General features: G+C 37.7%; 1 protein-coding gene across 7 annotated transcripts in view; it reads right to left on the minus strand.

Annotated features, from left to right (window-relative positions):
• Positions 1 to 6,211: 6,211 nt before the first annotated feature.
• The window catches only part of PPP6R3 (protein phosphatase 6 regulatory subunit 3), a 50,636-nt gene continuing 39,511 nt past the window's right edge, over positions 6,212 to 17,336 (minus strand). For 4 of the 7 annotated variants that reach the window (XM_005491623.3, XM_014270271.3, XM_074543237.1 and 1 more), the window contains 7 exons: positions 16,760 to 16,878; positions 15,281 to 15,434; positions 14,104 to 14,210; positions 13,018 to 13,168; positions 10,097 to 10,114; positions 9,653 to 9,775; positions 6,212 to 7,680 (listed from right to left, as the gene is read on the minus strand). In XM_005491623.3, coding sequence (XP_005491680.1) covers positions 7,629 to 7,680; positions 9,653 to 9,775; positions 10,097 to 10,114; positions 13,018 to 13,168; positions 14,104 to 14,210; positions 15,281 to 15,434; positions 16,760 to 16,878 — 724 coding nt within the window. In that variant the 3' untranslated portion in view covers positions 6,212 to 7,628. Of the gene's footprint in view, positions 7,681 to 9,652; positions 9,776 to 10,096; positions 10,115 to 10,540; positions 10,730 to 13,017; positions 13,169 to 14,103; positions 14,211 to 15,280; positions 15,435 to 16,759; positions 16,879 to 17,336 lie in introns of those variants that run through there. The other 3 variants (XM_074543239.1, XM_074543236.1, XR_012580844.1) reach the window with 2 other exon arrangements.

Here is a 17,336-nt window from a genome sequence, read left to right on the forward strand (position 1 = left end):
AGGAAAAATACATCCTATTTGGATTTCTAGCATTTTGTTATTTCTCAAAAAATAAGTGAGGGCAGGAAGGAGAAACACAGTAAGAATTTAAGCATCAACGATCTTAATTTATGCTGTATGAAGTCAAGTGAGCTTTCCACAGAGCACATGACAGAGCCAGAGTTCAAGCTGATCTAGAACAAAGTGAAATTCTAGTCTTTGTTACAAAGATTTGGATGAGATATTTTAAATTACCTCTTTCAGCTTTTAATTAGCTGCCATCTATTTAACTTGTAACACCTATGAAAGAACTTTTACTTCATGAACACTATGTCTCTAGCATGTGATTTTTGCAGTCCTCACAACTGTTCATTTTATCTTCCCACATCCCCAAATAGTTCTGTGAAATCTTCCATGAAACATCAGGCAAAAGAGAATGACAAATGTAATACTGCCAGGATTTTTAATGGAAAGTAAGGAAGAACTTCCTGTAAATAATTCAAAACCTGCAAACATTTATCTGTCACCCTGTTTGTTATTTTCATCCTTTGGCTGTTAAAAAAAACCCCAAAAAACAAACAAACAAACAAACAAACAAAACCACAACAAAAACAAAACAAAAAACCATTTCTAGCACTGGTTCCTTTTCTTGTATTCCTTTAAGAAATTATGCTGATAAAACATTTGGAGAAAAAGGATACAAACCTCTTCTAGTGAAAAGCATTGGGAAATACTGACATGGCTTCTGCTCTCTCCTTTGCTTCTTAGACTAAGAGCAGTTTGTTTCAAGGTTCCAATATTATTACTGTAGGATTTCATCCATTCCACCCTCAGCCACCACAGAAGCTGCTATGGCAGCAGCAGAGTGATTCTCAGACACATTCAGTAAACTGAACACCAAATAAATGCCTGTCAGCTAAGCAGTCAGCCTCATTACCTTTATTTCTCCTCAAGAGAAAAGCTGTAGCTACCAGAAATGCTTATACTTATTTCTGAGTTTCTAAAACATTCTTAGAGGTTTGTAGCACACATCAAGGCAATAGACTGTTTATAAACAAGTCATTCTTGCTCTGAGGTTCAAAAAAGCTTTTTTCTCATAAAAACATACAATGAAGATTGTCAGAGACAGCAGTATTCCAGCAGTGAAATACTGCTTTGGGTCAAAGCAGGAGCAAATTAAAAGTCCAGAGGCCATACAAAGTCCTACAGTCACCTAAGTGCCTCTGGAATACCTTGATGACACATATGGCTGGACATTACAATAGTCACAAAAATAATTTTAAAAATTAACTAGCTACTCTTTCAAACCTGTCATATTATCAGTCATATCTTTTATGAGTAAATGAAGAATAAATTCACAGTTCTGTTAGCAGGTTTAGACAGAGAAAGCATAAGACAACTGAAGTTAACACAAAACATTTGTATGTTGTCTAGCAGCAGCAAACATTCAAGTTTCCGAATCTTCACATTCCAGAGAGCCAGATGTCATTACATAACACACAGCCACACCATGAGTATCAATCCTGACTCCATTACACAACTTATTCAGAGGATTTCATTAGTGTGTAATTTCTTCTCCCACTGCAACTCACAACTTCAGTCTTTTCCCTTCATGAAAAACGTTGCCACTGGCATCACTGTCATGAAAAAGAATTCTCCCAGGAACCCAAGGCCATTTGAGGATTCTTGTTTACAGCAATCCATTATTCCACAGGCAGCCAGCCAGCCAGAAAGATTTCATCTTCTTCTCGCTCACTGAGGCACTGCAATGACCAAAAAGTGAAAGGAGGCCTTGGCTGAGATTAAGGACTCAAACAGCCTTCCCCTGCAATCAGAGCTTTGCTAGTTCCCTGCTTTATCTTTCAAGCCAGTATCTTGACACTTAAAAGCAATTACCTTTCCATTTGAGTGTTGCCTACCTATAGCCTTTTTGCACACTTGTGAACACAAAGACTTCTGGCTCCAAATACATGTTTTAGGGTGACTAGATGATCTTGTTTCTGTACAAGCATCACACTACACCACCATCTTTCTTGATTTCTTTTCAGACACTTGGCACAAAAATGTACCCACAAGTAGGATCTACTCCTCTCCCTGAAGGAACTGGTTAGTCATTTAACACATAGCTCAAACCTTCTCATATGAGCAAAAAAGGGTATTGGAGAACAGCTCAGATGGAAAAGCACCAAGCACGCACATGTACAAACTCTTGTTAACATAACCCTTGCCCTGCACTCAGTTTTACAATCCAAGTACTTCCTGAGTTACTCCTTTCTAGATTGTCATTGAGATTTTAAGAGACCCCCCAGTTGGATCTGCCTTACCTTACCACAGGCTCAAATATATCAGGTAGCTGGACTAAGAGAGCATCAGAGAAATCATCTGACAAAAGCTGAAACTTGCCTGACACCAGAGGCACCAGTTCCTTCTCCCATCAAGATACCTTCAGGCTGGCCAGAGACCACTGACAACGTCTGCCCATGCAGACACAAGCCTGAAATGCTTTAGAATGGGCTGGACCCTGTGCACAAATACCTCTTCGTTCTTCCTGGTATTCTGCAGTTCTGCACACTCTGGAAATGCACCATGGGCACGGCACCAGCCATGTTAAGAGAATGTGTCCTACATACTGATGTGCATGCACACAGGTGTCAATCTGGAGAGATTTATTTAAATAGTTCAGTTAAAAATTATCTTCAGTGCTTGTACATAAAAATAAGTGTGAATTCTATGTGAATCGTGTAATTAAAGCTTGAAACAATTTACTCACCAGGAAATTACCCATCACTTTCCAAGTTCAGAGATTTGTCTCTGAAGTAGATCAAACTAGACAAGCAAAGTACTAGCATTAAAAAGAAAAGTAGCACATTTTGTCAGCCCTTTTATCTTTTCTAGCTGTTTTATTCTGAAGGGACTAAAGAATAACAATAGGGCCCCACATTCTGACAAATATCTCACAGTTCCTTGTTGCTACCTTGTTTGTTAATATGCACAGTCCTCCATGGCTCACTCCAAAGCAGAGCCCTTCTCATCTGAAAGCACATCTCAGAATTGTAAGTTTACCAGTAACTAAAGAAAAACAGCCCAGTTTAACAAGTAGAGCATTAACAAGTGTTTCACTGAAGATATAGGAGGAAAGGTGCTTTGGAGAACTCCCAACAACAGAAACAAGGTCACTTGAGTTTTAGCATCTTAGCTCATTTTAGCAATCTTGTCTGATATGAGAAGCAGTGAAAAAGTCAACATTTTTTTTCTTTAATTTGAAAAAATAGCTGAGGGATTTCCCAAACATTCGATTGTTTGGTGTAAGGAAAAGCAGGTTTTATTTGCATCATCTGCAATCAGGCTTCAGTGCTGTTGCCACACTAGTGCATTACCCAAGGTGAAACTGTAACAACCTTTGACAGATAATTGGTGTAGATAAGGAAAATAGAAGAACCATTCCCAGGTAAGAAAGACATAAGTGAGGCACACAGTGGAGTTTAAAAGCAAACCTAACTGATTCCTAACAGGTCCAGGTTCCATCTGAAAAAATGATGTCTGTTACATCCTTGAGAACCAAACACCCATCTAGCTAAATAACATCTACAGATCTAAGTAGTGAGACAAGCAGATAAAATTCCCCTGTGCTAAAGGGCAAGCATTCTATCTCATGCGACAGGAGCAACAAAATCTACACAACCACAGCTAGGCAAGGTGTAGCTTTCTTACTCTGGGTGGCTGTATGGCAATATCAGTCTTCAGAATAATGATTTAAGACTCAGAAAACACCAACCACCCACACCATACACAACTCAAATCCAGAAAGAGGCCCAAGAATCAGAATTACAGTGTTTAAGCTATGGCCAGAAAGCTAAGGGAATGCCCCCTCATTTTGCAAGGTACTTAGTGACTTAGAGAAGACAAATACAGAAAAAGTTCCCCTCTCCAACAAAAAGTAGGCAAATGCTAAGCTCAGGCTCACCTAAAAGAGAAATTCTAAAAGATGCTATGAGCCAAACACAAGGGAAATTTGGGTCTCAGTGCTTTAGCTTGTGGCAGCAGAGTAAGAAGTACACAGATTCCCCTTGGATATCATTAGAAGTGTGATTACATCCAAGTCATTAACCAAGACTAAACACAGGGCAAATCACAATTTGAAACAAGTAACAGAACCTGGTCTGAGCAAGTCCAAAAAATGTCATGAACTCTTCTACCTAAAGGAGACAGAAAAATGCATCTATCTTTACAGTAAGAATATTTTTTATTTTCATTTTATTAACTTAATCTCCTTTCATGCTGTAACCTTACATACTCAAACAATAATGAAACAGGAAGATGCCAAATCCTTACCTTGCTAGCAAGTAAGATGCAGAAGCTAAAATACAGATGTTAAAACCTTTACCAATAAAGGACATTTTGCTGCCACAATAACAGCCATTTTCCATCCTGGTTTGGAAAACAATACAGACACTTTCATAATGAAACTCAAAGCACTTACACTACACTAGAGAAAGCACTATTTATTCTGAGACAGTCAGAGGTGATTAAGTCTATTAATAGAGCCAGTTATATACAGTAAGTACTTCCTGATATAACTGTATGAGACATATGCCAGAAAACAAAATCTCCAAGGAAATTAATGCTTTAAAATTTAAACAGAAAAGTAAGCTTATAATGAATGACAGTAAGAATCTGATTCATCTTCCTCACAAGTCTCTTCAATGGATTTCACACAAAGCATGAATGTCACTGTAAGTTTCCACAGAAGTATGCAGATGACAACACAGAAGTCACTGTTTTCAAGAGGTAGATACAAGGTTTAATAGGTGCAAAAATTTAGACTTCACTCAAGAGCATGGTCACACGGGATTCCATGTACAACATCATAATGAGATTGTTTCCACTGTCCTGTTATCTTTTCAGTGAATTAATAGTAATGTTAGTCAAGATGATGACTTACGCTTTTACTTAAATGGAACAGTCTTGCTATAAAACTAATTCAGGGTTTACACTTAAAACTAATGGTTTCACTGGTCAAGAAGGCATGATTCATCCACTCTGCCAGATGGGAAGAGGCAATGAGCTACTACAGATATTACTGCTCTAGCCACTTTTGAAACATACTCTTTTTTGAGTAAAAATCCTTTTCCAGAGAAATCCTAAGGGGTAAATCCACTGCCCATTGACATCAACCAATATCATTATTCCTCAGTTTCAAGTGAGTGAGTCTTTAGCCATTTCAAAAACCACTGTGGAATGTGGCAGTGGACAAGCCCTTCAAAGCAAGCTCATTTCATCCTAGTTGCTGCTAAAAACACTGGAGGATTTCAAACCCGTACAAAGGTATTAGACTTCAGTCCATGCTGCAAATGTATTAAAATATCTTTTCCTCAAGAAGACTCAAATTCCATTGCATGCAAGTCCAATCTGATTACACAGGCTGGGTAACAGCCATTCAGGATTCTTGCAGTATGTTCAAACCTTTGTAAGGCTATGTGAGCAGCAGATCAACAGCAGTGTTGATGAAGGACGGCAGAAGAGGTGTGTTTACACCCACCCACAGACCCTCCCTCCCCATCCCAAACACACCTCCAGTGCTTTCAAGTTCTGGATTCCTTGTGCAAGTAATAGAGTGAGTGTGTAAAACAGACCCACGTCCTCAGAACAGTGGACTGATATGAGAGCTTGTGAACAGAAGGACAAGTACAAGACTGCTGAAATGAAGGCAACAGGGGCCAGATGCAATTTCATCTACTGTGTTCTCCAGTTTTGATAGCTACAGAGCTAAATAAATCAACATTTTAGCAAGGGACAAACACTTCCACTGGAAAGGACACAAATTTTTCTCCTTACAAGCATCAAACTTATGCAAACCAACTTGCTGTTTGCCTGAATTTGGAACTTGCACTTGACTCCAATTCATGTGCCAAAATGAGGAGTTTTGTTTCCAAACCTGCTTGTTCAGTGACAGATCAAAGTGACAAAAGGACAGGTGCCAACCTTAAAGCTAACACACAAAATGGTTTTGGTTGAGCTGATCTGAAAGTAATTCTGAACTGATAAAGAAAACTTAGAAACTGACTGGATTCCATAATTTATAAAGTACAAATAAAAGTTTGTTATAGTTACCAATTCCACTTATGATATTGTGGTTTTGCCCCTTCATTTTCACACAAGTGATCACTTGGCAAAAACTTCTCAGGACAAGTGCACTGAACCTTGCCAAAAATGCAAAAGAGAAAGCAATAAGGGCAGTGACATACATGTGGGTTTTTTATTTCTGTATGCAATGTAATGTTTAGGCACGTTGTTTGGGACGCCTTCTAAAAGAAATCATTGGCCATTGTTTAGAATATCCTTTTGGCTTTAAATACTGGTCAGGAAAAACAAATGATGTAAAAAATAAATGAATATGACTATTACAGAAACAAAAATGGTTTTGCGTCTAAAAGTGCAGGAGTATTTTAACCCTTTCACCAGACAATGTGGCAATATACAGTATATTGCTTCTGTTTGTTTGAGAAGGCTGTTGGAATTTTACACTGACATAGAAAATTATAAATTACACAGAATTAGTTTCCATAATCACTATATATATACACAAACCAGCTGTGAAAAAACTGGTTCAGAACATACAAATGAAAGCCTCACACAGATCAGTACAGTGAAATTACCAATTAACATGCTCTGCTGCCAAAATTTGTATTAAAAACACTATTTACTTTTAAAATGCAGGTACTGTAATTACATTAGCAGCATGAGCATTTCTTTTACTTGACTTGTCTAAAAGGATTATAGCGTTTTAAATACGCAGATTGTTCTGAAATGTTCCATTGTATAATGCTTGGTATTAAACTAAATCTTGGCGAACTGTTTAAAGGCAGGTGAACCACTTAAACACAACAAGCCATGTGCACTCCAAATATTCTAGTGTTTCACCTGGAAGGTATTGTTTCAAGCAAACTAGACTTAACAGAACATATGGCTTTACAGTAACATCAATTTGTCAACTAAGCTGTTGCAATAAATACTTAAAATCTCTACCAATAGACTTACATTTTTTGATCTGTTTAGAACAATACAGAAAACAATTACCAATTAAAAAACCTGTTGTAAAATGTTGAACACCAAAAAATTCTTATTTAAATCACTTTTGAAAGCTAAACCAACCAAAATAACATTTATAGGGCATTTCAGTTTCAGAAAAAACATGAATTTTCTTTTTCTTTTTTACAAGGTGAAAAATGTAAGAAAACTGCTAAATACTTTGGTCACACTAATTGTCAAATAGTTATGTCTCAAATACATTAGATTTTTGTATTCACTTTTTTATAAAACTATTCTTACAGCCATTTTAACTATAGTAACACTACTGTCATCATTACATGGGTAGCAGGATCTTATTTCACAGGCCCCCCGTTATTTAGAACAATACAATATAAACATACGCAAAAATTATTGGTATTTCTCAATGTGCAATATTTTTACACTTATGAATTTCTGTACAATGTCTTAAAATCTAGAATATAAATGTTGCTGGTCCTGATTCCTTGCGAAATTAGTGCAGCAGTGACTGGCTTCAACAGGGTCTAGATGATATCCTCAGAAATACTCAAACACCTGGACATCAGTTCTTTCTCTTCAGCCAAGGCAGTAGACATCACATATCATACAGGGCCATTAACAGATGCCTCTCCTAAATGGGTGTGTTGATCAGTCCTAAGAGGCCAAAAAAAGAGATGTAAGCATACAAAAAACAAAGCAAATTCAAGCAGGTGCAATAAAAACCAAACCAAAAACTAAGAACCCTGGATCCTGTGTAGCAAAACCCATGAAGTGAAAGAAGGAAACATGTGCTAATAACATGCTAATCCCAATTATCCTCTGCAGTCCAGCATTTCTGGAGTCCTTATTTCCTAATTAGGCACAGCACTCAATTAACTGAGCACACCACTGAAGAATGTGTGGCCTTCATTAACTGATCTAATAAGTGATCTCCAGAGACGTGTTATTCAGAATTACTAATAAGGAGCACATTTCTGATACTTATCCAAATCTTATTCTGAGGCAAAATGTGATACCAGGAGTATTTAAGGTTGCACTGGAAAGCCAGCAGCTAGGACACAACAGGAAAAAACAGCATCTTAAAAAATTGCTTTAGTTATTAATCTAATCTACAAAGAGCCTTTCACAAGTACTTTGAATGTCAGTCCATTAGGATGAAATGTTCGTGAAGTACGGAGGAAAATGGAGAGCAAACCTACAAGAGTGAAAACAGTAACAGTATATACATTTTTAGATAAAAGTTGAGTGTAAACATGGGCTCAGTTGCTCTGGACTGGCATAAAGAGATCAAACCAATGCATGAGGACATCAAAAATATGCAAGCAACAGAGGCAAAAAAAATCCCAACTTCCATTCAGTTCCAAGTCTGAGGAATACATTTGAAGATTCTCTAAAAGAATGCAAATACTGCTTGAAACTACAGATGAGGAAAGTTACCTGTAACTCCTGTTCTCTGATGGTGGACATCACAGAGAAGCCACTCTGGGGTCCGTGCTCTACATGCACATGACCAGCAGAAGCCCCCTAGCTAAGTCTTTGGCTGCTAAGCTCTAAAAACACTTTTTAAAAAACATATGTAAACATTAGAGAAAAGACAGACAGCACTAGATAAAAGCAAACACTTTTTAGAGAAAGCTGGAAGGTAAGAAACAAATGCTGCATGGACAGGAAGTGTGACAGTCTGCACAACCATCACTCACTTGTTAACTGTCCAAGAAAAAAGTCCATGACAGAACAGGGCTCCTAGCAGAGATGACTCCTGCTAGGCACCAGCCAGAGACCTACCTAGGGGACTCCTTCCACTAGTCATACATACATGGAGCCCCAAAAGCACCATTAGGTTTATCTTGGTATTAATCCTGTGCTTACGAGGATCTACTGCAACAGCCACCTTTAGAGAAAGTTCTGAGCTTTGCTGAAGCCAGCAGGATTCGGTGACATTTCCTACACTTCCTTGAGATTTCCCACAACTTAAAGGCAAACTAGCAAACTGCTAGCTCTGAGAACGCTCCATTGGTTCAGACAAACATTTTTACTCAAAAGATAACCAAGCACCCAAGGACTTTTTCCCTACAATATAATACTTATCAACATTTTAAAAAAATATTGCTGTCTTGATAAAGACAGCATCTCTAGGAGACATTGTGAAAGAGTTTTTGGGTCTCCCACTTGAGGTATACAGGGTTGTTTTTTCTGACTGGAATCCCCTTCTTGATCAAGTTTGAGATTTATGCAGAGCAGAAAATTAGAAGAAAGGAGCTAGTTAACTACTGGCTCATAAATAAATCTTAAAACACAGAATCTAAATTTGTCAAACACACATATTTTAATCTATCTAGAGTACAATGAGAACACACAGTGGAGTTCTGTGCATCAATTCACTATTCTAACTTGGTAACACTGTCACAGAACAGAATGGGATATTTACAACTCCCTGCAAGAAAAATACACCTTTGATGACTCAAGAGTCTTAGAAACAACTGAAAATCCAACTTGGGAGAATTTATTAAAATAAAAGCAACCACATTTTTAGACTGAGCTAAACTCAATCTCTTTAGATCAATCCTGTTAGAAAAGCACACAAACTGCTATTTAGAGAATTGAAAGCATCCTTGAATACAGTTACCTCTGTTCTGGACTGCTGTTAGTAGGCTGAAGACTTGAAGGGACCTCTTCTGCAACCTCTGTATTCTCTTCTACTACATATTTACAAGAAGGATCCTGCGAGGTAGTCAATTTTCCTTCCTCACTTAAAAAACAAAACAAAACAAAAAGTCATTATTTGATGTATTTGAAGTTTATTTACAGGGAATTTCAGGCAACAGGAGAAAACTGAGACAGGTCCATATTTCACATGCAAATGGATTTTAAGTTATGACTGCAATATGAAGATCAAGCACATGGCTCTAGACTTCACAAACACCTAATGATGCACTGGTGCTTACATCCATTAAAACTTGACTGGATAAAAGGGCAGGAAACACAGTGATTGCAAATAAGATCAGAAAGGAAAAAAGGAATGTATGTGATGCCTGAAGTGGTAACAATCACGAGCCTTTACTATACATACCGATAGGATTTCAACACTCTGAAGCCAGAAGAATGCAAAAATGGAAGAAAGTATAAAAGAAATTCAAGATTCCCTCAGAAACTGGCATTAATAACGTCTGTCCATGAAACATACCAGCAAAATCATTAACTCACCACTATCTTACATAATAAACTCCCTAGTAACTCCACAGTGAATACTATGTATGGTTTATGGGGTACAAAGACTGCAGCCCAATCTACTTCACAAACTGCCTCTTGTAGACAAAAACAAAGTTTAGTGAAAAAGTTGTACATTCACACTATGTAAGACAGTACCATGTAACCAGGCAGCCTCAAAAGTCATTAGTGAACAAATCTTCTGGTTTGCCTCTAAACCCAAACTTTTCTGCCTCTCTATTCCACCCTCTTCCACCTCAATCACACCATTATGAGCAAACTAAAACACAAATTTGAGCATATATACCTGCAAGAGACAGTTATAAAGTAGCTCTGAAGTAGACAATCAATCTTATACCTCTGTAGCAACAAATCTATTTATTCAAGAAGTGCCAATCTCCTCTGCTGGTTTTCTTCCTATTCTCACAGTTCTCCTTTCCATGGATCCTTTAAATTTCAATGAATCCTTCTCTTTTCTCCTTCTATCCTGCAGAGCCTGCAAAAATACTGTCTTTTGCATTGCAATCTCTCATCAAGTTTTCCCCATCTAATCTCCCCATCTCATTTGCCTTAATAGTCTTTGCATTCCTTCCAAATAAAATACTTGTCACCATCACCATCGAAAGTGATGTCCTCAGTTTTTTTATTTTTTAAAGAGGCAGTCTGTGCTGGCATTCTTCCTACTTGTTCTCCACTCTGAACTAAGTTCAGAAATCACATTTTTGTCCTTTGCAGCTTTCCACAAATTCACTACGGCACTTATAAATCCCCTCAATGTTGACTTCAACACCATCAATTTTCTTTTGACAGAAACCTAGATAAAGCTGAAGTCTGGAAGCATCCACTTTGAAAGGCAAACAGGCCAGAGCAGGACTTCCCCTCACTACTCTAACTATCCCTTACTTTAGACCTTCTCCCAGCAAGCTGGTTTTAAAAAATGCAACTTGAGCATTGACTCACTATGAAGCTGCACATGTCTATCAGAGTAGAACAGTCTTGACATTTAAGGCCTCATCTTTGAGACCCCTTGTATCTTCCTTTGACATTTCCTTTCCAAATCAAGATCCAAGAAGTTTTCAATATACAATAGGACAGAGTGCCTGGTAATCTCATCTGGGCTCCATTTCCCATAAAAGATTGGACCAGATAAACTTTCAAGGTCTCTTCTGACTGGGGCAATTCTATGATATTGCATCCCTTTGCACCTCTAGGTCTTTTTAACTACAGTTCTAGCAGGTAATTCCATGAAGGGAGGCAGGAACTGTCACCAGGTGCTGCCTCCTCATGTTAGTTTTTGCACCAGCATCACAAGTCACACAACCTGAAAATGCATGTGAGCTAAACTAGTTTAAGGAGAAGTTCAAAGACACAATGGATAACTAAACCAAATTTGTGAACATCAAAGAGTGAAGACCATGTAAAAGCATTGTGCAAAAGACAACAAACTGGAGAGCAGACACATCATTTACTACATCAGCAATGCACTATGGATGGCTTCATGTGACATCAATGTGCACAGAGCCCCAACACCTCTCTAAAGTGCTGTGGTTCACTCCTGTATCAATGCCATTTGATTTAGAAACACTGTGCAGCCACAAATTCCCTCTCCTTTGTGCTGAAAAACCATCAGAAGTTAAGTCACTCAGATAACCATAAGGATGGAATAAAGAGTGGTGGAAAGCTGCTTGGTTTTCAAGGTCTGTATATTTTGGATAGTTCAGGAATTATCTTCAACTACTTTTAATGAAGTAAATTAATTTAAACTACAGGCAGTGTAAGGAGCAACACTGGAAAAGTTTCTAATACTGGAATTAGAAACCAACTTGGGGTTGGTTTTTTTAAGCAATTTCCAAGACATACTGACAATTTCTTTTTAGTATTTAAAGCTAGAATAGGGACAGATACTAGAAAGTTATTCTAGAAGAACAAGAAGAGGGTTGCATGTCAAAATGCTCTAGCAGTGTGTTCCAATTTGTCAACATCAGGGTGGAGCCAGAACACGTCAGCTTCAATAAAAGCAAAATTTTGGCATGTCATATTGTTTGTAGCCTCTGTTTCCCTACATAAATATTAAACAAAAGCACATAATACTAAACAAAAAGCACTTGATCATTAAATCTGAGCTCACAATATCTTAGTAGATGGCATGGAGTAGACAGTGCTGAAATGGGCTTTATTCTCATAAAAGGATCACAGTGTTGATATAATATTCAATTTGACCATGTAGCAAGACACTTATTCCTGAATCTTTGTATCAGAAGACAGCAAAATTAAGAAGTTGTTCTTCCAGTTATTCTAGAATTCCATGTGCCACCTGTAGTCCAGAAGAGATTTAACACCATTGTGCACACCACCAGCAGTGATCACCCCAAGTGTCTGATGAGTTACACTCAAAAGCAGTGCCTGGCTGGCCTTCAACTTCTGCTTACATCCTCCTGGATGATAGGAATGAAATTCCAATCCAAATCTAAGAATTCTGTGCGAAGTTTTAAAAGCTTCGTTTTGATGTGCAATGTTAAAAGAACTGTACATGAAAAATGCACAATTTTGCATCAGGGACAAAAGCTGAGTCAGTCCTGTGCTATAACCTTGCACTGAAACTAAGGCTTGATAAGTAAAGTCACATGTTATAGTAACTAACTAGAAGTCAAATTTTAAAACAATTACTTTGAAAGGTTTCTAGTGTGCCTCAGGAATTATCACTTAAACTCTCTTTGATGATACAGTGTTCCATCAACACAGTTCTATTTACATGGTGGGAAGACAATAAACAGGCATCCTTACCTTTTGAAAACAGCAGTTTCAGTTTTAGCATCTACAGTTAGGCTCAGTGTCTCCTTCATGCTGCCATTCATGACTGTTTCGGTTACCTTGTCTGCATTTTCCACATCATCCTCTCCATCTGAGCTGGCCTCCATAGCAACACTTCCTGGGGCTGCAAGCAGAAATAGAAGCAATTTAGCATATGGCTGGCTATGTTTTTATCTCATGTACAAGCACATAAGCCAATATATCAAGAACAGTATTTTTGCAGTTTTGCATACTGAATTCTTCCTTACAGAGAATGTCACCTTTCTGCAAGTGCTGCATAGAAAGCATGAGTATTACTTACAGATGGTTTAAGGAAAAGCCACAGTTGTAGCTTTCTTAGTTTTGACTGACAGTGGTTAGTGAAACAGTTTTGCCTAAACAAGGTCTTAGTAGGATTATGGTGACCAATTATTTTTCTGTACAGTCAAATTCATGACAAGTCTACACAGCACAAATTTGACTTTAAGCTTCTGAGTAGTGACAAATCTTTGGGATGCTCAGTGTGCATGGACTTCTCACCCACACTTCTTGCTCTCTCTGGTAATAATAGGTAGAGAAAAAGCTCATAGAAATATTTTTGTCCTTTTACCAGTTCATACACGTTGAACAAATGATTAGGGCAGGCACAGTGAAGGTGGCTTTAGAAAGGAATGAGCAGGGAGGAGAAATCTGAACACACTGAGGCTACTGGCCCATTGCCCCACAGATCAAGACTGGAGGCTACCATTCCTTTTGGGCATCAGCTCAGCTAAATGCTGACACAAGTGAGAAGATTGTCTAACACAACAAACTTACAAACTTTGTATCTTTGTAATGCTTTTCTCTTCATGATGTGCAAACTTTTTAGCTGGATCAGTAACACTGGCTCTTGTTTTAAATTGGAAACTAGTTTAAATAGTTTATAAATTCTTTGAAAAGTCACTTTTAATAACCATCAGAACAGCAGCAGAGCCAGAGAGGAGTCTAAATCTAAAATTTTGAAGTCCATGGAGATTTTTCCTAGGTGCAACTCCTATGATCAAGCCATTAGCATTTGGAAATGCAGTGCAGTTTACTTACTCTCTAGCTGTGTTGTATGAGTAGTTGCATTTGCACTCAATGGATCACCTGGATCTGTGTTTGTTTCCATTTCCACAGGAGAATTGCTTCTTAAGGAGTCTTTTGAGCTTCAAATAGAATTAAAAAAACATTTCAGAAACATCTCTGAGTAGCAAAATGAAGCGTTCTTAAGGCAGTATTAGTTCTCTATGAAAGCTGTAAGGCCTAGAACTATACTGAAACTGAATTAAGCATGTTTGCTCTAAGAGTGCTGGAAAGACATACTCAATAGAAGTTTAGTAATGCAAAATGCACCAGAACTGAGCTGAGCATGTTAGATGGTAATCTCATTTTCACTTCATTTTGTTACATTACAAGTACTAGTGGACATGTCCCTGGTAACTAAGGCATACAGGTAATCACCAGCTCCTTGCAATGTTTCCAAATATTTTTTACTGTTTTGCTAAATGCATTTTTCCAACTTGATAGTTCTCTGTTGAAACTGCCAGTGCAGTCATGAAGCACTACAAAAGTGATTTCACTACTTAATTTTATATACAGTACAGATACAAGTTTTTCATTTTAAAGGAACTCAGATGACAAGATTTGGCCACTGGAAAAACACGTCACCATTTACAGAATGTATCTTCTATTCAGTAATGTGGCAACTCAGGTCTTCATTTTCTAGGCCCTTAATTTGATTATCAATTTACCTGCCTCAGTCATGAAACAACACAATTTTATGTTGGAAGAAAAAATCATACTTTTATATCTGAGGTGTTTTGATGCCCAGACAGAAAGTCAAAAAAAAGTGTATAAAATCAAAGTCTTCCAATATGAGAAGGAATTAGTTCCTGACTGCCAATATTTGGCAAGTCAAAATTTACATCTAAGTAATTAGGCACATACAAAAGACTTCAGTAGAGTGTAGAGTTCAATCCAAAAAAAGAACAGCATTATCTTGTGTGTTCTCAAAATCATGCAGAACTACCTATTTATCACAGCTGCATAACAATATGAAATTTTAAAAGCCCAAAACACTAGTACCCACTCCACCTGGAAAGGGAGATCACACAGACACATGCTGCTGGAACACACAACATTCTTCAGACACTTTACATAGACCAGCAACACAGGTTTGTGCAGAGAGCAACACCGCAAGAAAACCAAACTCACCCTGAATGAGTGACATTCTTACCTCAAAGAGGATGTGAAGTCAGAAAAGGAAGCCCAGCCAGTTTCTTTAGCTGGCACAGGTGCTTCAGTACTCCACACAGCAGAGCCAACAGAATCCAGACTGGCACCGTGTGCAGTCTCCATGGGTACATCAAAGTTTGCTGACCAGTTAGGCGCTGAAAAACCATCACCAGGGTCATTAGGAACAAATTTCTATAAAGAACATGAGTGCACATATGCCTAACACTGATTCCCTCTATGTACATTTCATAAAGAGAAGCAAGATTCATAACTAGACTTGAAAGCACATGCAGAAAAATCCCGTATATCCTGTTAAAAAATTAATGTATTCCCTAAAAGGAAAATTCTGCTAGTAAGGCAGAATTTTAAGATCAGTAATTCACAGCACTCTGCTAAAAAAAAAAAGTTTATCTGAAAACAAAACTAATAAAACATTTTCAATCACAAGTACAATCCTGATTTATTCTTTAAATTAACCTCAATATTTGTTACCATTTTTCAAACTAATTTCTATAAAAATGAAAACCACAAAAGTTTTTACCCCTTCTTCAATTTCTTCAAATAATTTCTCATGCACTAAGACCACTGCTAAATCTCAGAAAAGTTTAAGGCTTTTTACAACTTAAAATATTTATTGATATTGTAAATTTGGAAGCAACTGTGAACAGCATCTAATTTAGGATAGGTCCATTCAAAAAAATTCACCTACCCAAGGGAAACATGTTTTTCATTAACACTTACATACAAAAAAACAGGCTGAAAAGGAAGCTCTGACTAGCAATTAGAAATTCCAACCCAGGCAGATATGGGAGGAGACCCACATGGATCAAAACTTGTTTGACACACAGATGCCAACGACACCAATCTGACAAAAGAAAAGAAAACCCTTAACTTTTCCTTCTAATTTAATTCCTTACAGTCTAGATAAACACAGGGCTTTTACCTACAGACATTGCCAGTTTAACAAAAGCCAGTTTAGTCTGACTTGAATGTGAAAACTTTTCAATCTATTACATCATTTAAGATTCCACATAAGAATCTCCTGATGTGTATCTTTCACTCACATTTGAAACCAGAACAATGCAAGTTCACTGATCTTCAGAGGGGAAGTCTTCTAAAAGAACATTGTTAGACAAAAAGCTGGTCTGAAAGGCTTCCAGTAAAAGGACCATCTTTTGGGTTTGGATAGTAACATATCAGAGTTTTGTAGTCACTCAGTATTAATAAGCAAGCATTTAATCCTCCCCTTTCTGACTACTCCTTTTTTAACTCTTGAAGGGTAGAAATAGGAATTTTAAAGAGAGTAAATAATTTAAGACATGTAAGGAATTCAAACTTCTCAATATGTGCATGCTCTGTGGCAAGTGAGAAAGACTAAGACAGTTGGAATAAAAGCAGTCAACAAGGAAACTCCTACAAAATGAGGCTGCTAGATCTAACAATTTCCTATAACCCAAAGCACCAGAAAAAAGCTACGTACGTTCACTTAAGTCTACTTCCATTTTGTCCTCTGTATTGGTGTGGGATTCGAACAAGTCCTGTTTAGTTCCATCCTCCTCTTCAGAATCTGTACTTTCTTCACTGTCTGTACTGCCCGAGCTACAAATACAGAGAGAGAGTTTACATCCTGGGTTTAGTGTAACACCCTGGGCACAATGAAATACTGCAGAGTTGCAGGCTAGAGTAAATTACAATTATTTCTGACAGATTACTTGAGGTATAATTTTTAGCTCTTAGTATTCCCCTCATTCCTCTCTCAAATTAAAAAGGTTTAAGATTTTTCACTTGATCACATGACAAGGCTTTCAGTAGATACTGAGGGAGACTGCACAGCCCTGAGTTTTGGGGCTTAGCTGCTCCTTCCACTCAATGCATTTTCCTTTGTTCACAGCCATATTGGTACTGTAGTGAGGACAGCAAGGTCTAATAGAGGTGTGGAGCTGGACTGCCCTGTCCAAAGCAAGGACAGCCAGGCCAGTTTAAAAGCAGAAGGAAAGAATATACAGCAGGGGGAAAAAACCAAAATCAACAAGCTATGAAAGCCAAAGTGCACCTTT

The sequence above is a fragment of the Zonotrichia albicollis genome, chromosome 6 (assembly GCF_047830755.1).
Source record: "Zonotrichia albicollis isolate bZonAlb1 chromosome 6, bZonAlb1.hap1, whole genome shotgun sequence".
In the NCBI taxonomy this organism is placed as follows: Eukaryota; Metazoa; Chordata; class Aves; order Passeriformes; family Passerellidae; genus Zonotrichia; species Zonotrichia albicollis.